We start from the raw sequence: 4,940 nt of genomic DNA, 5'->3' as shown, positions 1-4,940 counted from the left end.
ACAGATCATATAGAATAAAAGATTGATGACATTTTGACATTTGACAGATGGCGTTAGAAATTCGGGAATCCGACTTCTTGCAAAAAAAAGTAAACGGTAGAAAAATATTATGTTAGCAAATAATCTTAATTAAATTGTTTTATAACACATAAATTTTCAGTGAATATTCGTCGTAGGAACTTTAAATTGTAAATTACAATGTTCTTTATAAGCCCAGTTCATAAATTACTGATATGACAGATCTCAGCTGATGTGACATTCTGATTGCACCCGTGTACCATGTGCCGGTCGCGGTGTGGCTTGGCAGAAAAGAAAACAAAAACAGTGCAAAATAAATCAATAGGTAGTATCAATACTGAATGAACTTTGATGCGTACCATAGCGTAGCAGTAGTTTTGTGTATACAACAAATAGAATATATGTAGACACTAGGTCGTTTTAGTTTTAAGTAAAATAAGGAATATACTATTGATTTAGTTACGACGCTCAACTCGAGCACGTTCTTCGCAACGAAGCCTTATCAAAATCATGGAGGAAGATTATGAAGTTCTTGAAACAAAACTGACGCCTGAAAATTTCTGGCGTTCAGTCAATATTTTTATAACTAAACCTCACATCATTAATAAGAAGTTATGGGGTAGCAAAACACTTTTTCATTTAAAGTGTAAACTACATGATGATACGCGACAACTGCCGACAATTTGCAGTAGTGTAAGTGACAACATATCAAGTGAGCCATTAGAGGAGTATTCACAACTTGTACTTAAAGAATTGGGTGCTGAAAAGTGTGACTCTCAAGATACTGATAGTGAGAGCACTTTTGAAGTAATACTTGCAGAAATACTTCCCAAAAACTACACAGAGAAACAAGCATATCAACTTATTTGTTTGGACAAAGAGAAATGCATTGTAACATTCTACGATGTTACACCTTTGGGTCAAGAACAGAAGTTGTGCCCTACTTTCACATACACTGTAAAACTTGAAAATGGTGAAATAAAAATAGCACCTGTTTTGGAAGGTTTGTATAATTCTTGCTCAGCACTATACCCAGAAAGATTGCCATGTAAGATGCATGTTAATTTTATATTTTAGGTGAAACTTCAAAACTATATATATGGTTAGCCAAGACACTTCTAACACAGCTTATGAAATGGGGAACAGAAAAAGATCATAAAATCATGAATAATATCAATCAATCCTTGGCATTAGTTTCCCATACAAGGTATTATGAGAAATATAATGAATTGAAAGTGAAGTATGGAAAGGAAATGGTTAAGGTAATTTTTTTTTATTCAGTACACATTATTGCTACTAAAGCAAGATAATAAATAAAATATTTAGGTTAGTCATAATAAAATTATCAATATTTGATGCTGATTTTAGGTTTTACATATTCTTATACTTTGATTATATTTTTATGAATGATATTTCAATATGAATGCTGTGATCTCCTGTAATTGAGGGAGTACAATTCAAATGTACACTTTTTTTTGTAAATGTGTTTTTGTGTATTCTTTGTTGGAGTTCCAATAATAAATAAATAAATAAAGGCACTTCTTCTAATAGCATTATTAAACTTAATTTCAGATATGGCCAGAATGTACAGATCCCCAGAAATTTGTGTATGAAGATGTGGCCATAGCAACATACCTTCTGATCCTCTGGGAGGCTGACACTACCAAGAAGGTTAAAACCTTTGTGGATCTAGGATGTGGGAATGGACTACTTGTGTATATATTGACTCAGGAAGGTCACAATGGACTAGGATTGGATGTCAGGAAACGAAACATCTGGAATATGTATCCGCCTGATGTGGTGTTAGAAGTAAGTTAAGTAACATTTGCCTAACACATTGCATGATATTTTTACATGAAGCCTTTCTGCCCACAAGACCTCAACCCAGTTACCCACACACAGGACCTCTATGATTTAATGCAATGTATATCTAAAATTGTGTGTTATTTTTTAGGAAAGGACGATAAGACCATCAGATGCTTCTTTGTTCCCTGAAATGGACTACATTATTGGCAATCATTCTGATGAACTTTCACCATGGATACCAGTCATTGCTGCTAAGAGCTCATACAAATGCAATTTCTTTTTACTACCCTGTTGTGCATTTGATTTTGATGGAAGCAGGTATCAGAGGCAAAATGCATATAAAAGCCAATACAGTGATTATTTAGACTTCATACAATGGTTGTGTAAAGATCTTGGTTTCAAAGTAGATATGGATAGGCTTAAAATTCCAAGTACAAAGAGGATTTGCTTAGTCAGCAGTGGCAGAATTTACAAAGAAGAAGAATACACAGAATTTTCTCTTACAATAGATGATATAATAAAACGACATTCAAGTTTTGCATCACAAGACACATGTCTAGAAACAACATTCAAAGCTCGAGAAGCTGTTGAAAAAGTACGAAATTGTACCCAAGTTGATAGAGAAGTTGTAAACTCTATTGTTGATACTATAAGCAAATATTTGCTGGAGGGCTGTGACAGTTCTGACCCAAAATGGAATATTGGTAAGACAGTTGAAATCAACGAAATAGTTCAGCTAATACCTAAAGAACAATTATCTCTCTTGAAATCAGAATGTGGAGGGATCCAAACCCTTCTCAAGAATAATCATAACATTTTCGAAGTCCAAAGTGGAAAGGTTACATTGAGGTATCCAAAAACAATTAATGACGTAGGTTCCAACCCTAGAAAAAGAAAACACAGACAAACAACCCTGAAGATTCAACAGAGACCTTGTTGGTTTTTTAATAATCATCCACAAGGATGTCCTTTGTCAGAAACAGTATGCAGTTATCTACATGTAAAAAGTAACTAAAGCTATGAATAAAACATTGTTTAAAAGATTAAAAAATATATTATACTCAGTCCCAAATAAAATAAGTCCATCAACCAAACTGTCCCTTATAAACATTTACTAGTTTATAACAATAAACTTAAACATAAGCAGGTTGAGAACACCTAAAAATATTGATTTGTTTTTTTTTTACCTATACACATTTATTCTAATAGAACATTTCAACTTGTAACTGCAGAGTATTTAAACCATAGATATTATGTACACACATAGAACCTTAACTGATAAACAATTTGGGAATGTACCCTTCTATTTACATTATTAATTATTATTCTATTTCAAAAAACTTGTTAAGCTCATCCAAGTTTCTGTCATCAACTAACTTTGCAACATCATGTTCTCCCATAAATGAGCAGACCATTCTCAATGTTGTCCATATTGTAGATGAACTGGTGTCTGTGTTAGAGGAGTCTGGGAACAAGCTCTTTGCTTTGTGCTGTTGATTCAGAGCCACCAGGAAGTGCTCAGCAGCTTGTCTGTGAGCTCCTAAGTTCATGCATGTGATTCCCACATTGTACCTGGCTCTGATAAACCCAGGTTCTAAATGCAAGGCCTTGTGATAAGCATCAACTGCCTCTTCAGATCTGTCACTGTTTGCTAAGGTAGCACCTAGTCTATTCCACAGCTTGGCATTGTCACTAGCTACCATTAGAGCTGTCTTAAAACAATCAACAGCTTTATCATATTCTTGACTAATATTGAAGACAACACCCAAAGCATTCTGGACATCTGGATCAATTTGATTCAAATTCAACTGTACTGCCTTAAGGTACAGAGATTTGACATGAGCCTCCAATTCCTTAATATCTAATTTCCTAGGGTCTATGTCTTGTGGAAATATGTCAGAATATTTAGGACTGGCTTTCAGCCAGTCTAATAAAGACACAAAAGCATACTTGGACATATTTTCATTTGTGTATGCTGCTGCCAATGTAATATACCCTTCCAATTGTGTTGGGTTTATTTGTAAAGATTTCTTTAATGCTGTAATTGCCAAAGGATCTTGTTCATTTTCAGCTTGAGTAGTTCCCAAGAGGAACCATGCCTCTGCTGAGTCTGGCTGTTGCTGTACAGCTGCTTCAAAACACAGGACAGCACCAGGAATGTCACCCATCTTTAACTTTTCCTTCCCTATGTCAAGAGCACTTTTATTTTCCAACATGACATTGCCTTCTGTAAATGTATATTCTTTGGCTATTCCATTTGCAGCTTCTGTATCCCAGTAGTTAGTGACATCACTTAATTTATCCCATTCATCTTTGTATTTATCAATCATTTCATCTAAGATATCTTCTCGACTCATTTTTCTTTCATCAGTTTGCTCAGATGCACCTAAGTTAAGCTCTCCAGCACTAATTTTCTTCATAAAAGACATAAACTGATTGTATGCCATTTCATCATCATCTTTCATAGTTTCAACATACTCTTGAGCTTTAGCTTTTACATCATTGTTAGTCATTTCAATATCAGACTCATTGACGTATTGTATCTGAACATTCGACATTGGACGAGAAGGCAGCATAGGTTGTTGCATCATGGGGAAATTTGGCATCATAGTGTGGGGCATGAAGGAGGAAGACGGCCCTGCAGCTCCCCATGGCCTGTTCATGTGCATAGCGACATCAGGAACACGCGACGTTGAAGCACTACTTTTCTGAATATTATCCTTTGGTAAATTGTTTAGTAATGTATTCATGTTGAAAGTTTGGGGTATTTGGGAATTTTGTGCCATAAATTCCTGAACAAACCTGTCAGACTGCGTCTGTGGCTGTTGGAGGGAAGCATCTCGACGAACAATATTCGATAGCTGGACCAACGAATTGTTACCCCCGCAGTCCACCCCCACAAGTTTATTTATTGACATTGTGAGTATGAATAAAAACAAAAGTAATGTAAAAGTAAATAGCCACAAGTCAAATAGTTAATTGGATTCCGATGTTTCTGATAGATAAGTGTGTTATCAAATTTATTAAAATGTGCAAAGTTCACTGAGAAACAATGATGATTTCGTGATAACTTAATTTGACAGTGACAGACGAGCACAGTGATAAACAATAACTGA

At 35.0% G+C, this 4,940-nt stretch overlaps 2 protein-coding genes across 2 annotated transcripts; one reads left to right on the top strand and one right to left on the bottom strand.

The window, feature by feature from the left end:
• Nucleotides 1-133: 133 nt before the first annotated feature.
• On the top strand, nucleotides 134-2,993 carry LOC113491733 (probable tRNA (uracil-O(2)-)-methyltransferase). The gene is made up of 4 exons (XM_026868882.1): nucleotides 134-1,021; nucleotides 1,096-1,280; nucleotides 1,591-1,827; nucleotides 1,973-2,993. Exons 1-4 carry the CDS (start codon nucleotides 529-531, stop codon nucleotides 2,837-2,839), a joined length of 1,782 nt encoding a protein of 593 aa, XP_026724683.1. The 5' UTR covers nucleotides 134-528; the 3' UTR covers nucleotides 2,840-2,993.
• On the bottom strand, nucleotides 2,859-4,924 carry LOC113491735 (peroxisomal targeting signal 1 receptor). Its single transcript, XM_026868884.1, has one exon. The coding sequence runs from the start codon at nucleotides 4,740-4,742 to the stop codon at nucleotides 3,147-3,149; it is 1,596 nt and encodes a 531-aa protein (XP_026724685.1). The 5' UTR covers nucleotides 4,743-4,924; the 3' UTR covers nucleotides 2,859-3,146.
• Nucleotides 4,925-4,940: the final 16 nt, after the last annotated feature.

Source organism: Trichoplusia ni, chromosome 3 (assembly GCF_003590095.1).
Source record: "Trichoplusia ni isolate ovarian cell line Hi5 chromosome 3, tn1, whole genome shotgun sequence".
Taxonomy (NCBI): domain Eukaryota; kingdom Metazoa; phylum Arthropoda; class Insecta; order Lepidoptera; family Noctuidae; genus Trichoplusia; species Trichoplusia ni.
Note: the sequence above shows the minus strand (reverse complement) of the source record. Positions and strands in the feature narration are given on the sequence as shown.

What these genes read in the sequence shown, in the direction of transcription:
- LOC113491733 (XM_026868882.1), top strand. Translation starts at nt 529, where the DNA reads ATGGAGGAAGATTATGAAGTTCTTGAAACAAAACTGACGCCTGAAAAT. An exon ending in AATAGCACCTGTTTTGGAAG is followed by an intron (nt 1,022 to 1,095) that starts GTTTGTATAATT and finishes TTTATATTTTAG; the next exon opens with GTGAAACTTCAAAACTATAT. An exon ending in ATGGAAAGGAAATGGTTAAG is followed by an intron (nt 1,281 to 1,590) that starts GTAATTTTTTTT and finishes ACTTAATTTCAG; the next exon opens with ATATGGCCAGAATGTACAGA.
- LOC113491735 (XM_026868884.1), bottom strand. Translation starts at nt 4,742, where the DNA reads ATGTCAATAAATAAACTTGTGGGGGTGGACTGCGGGGGTAACAATTCG.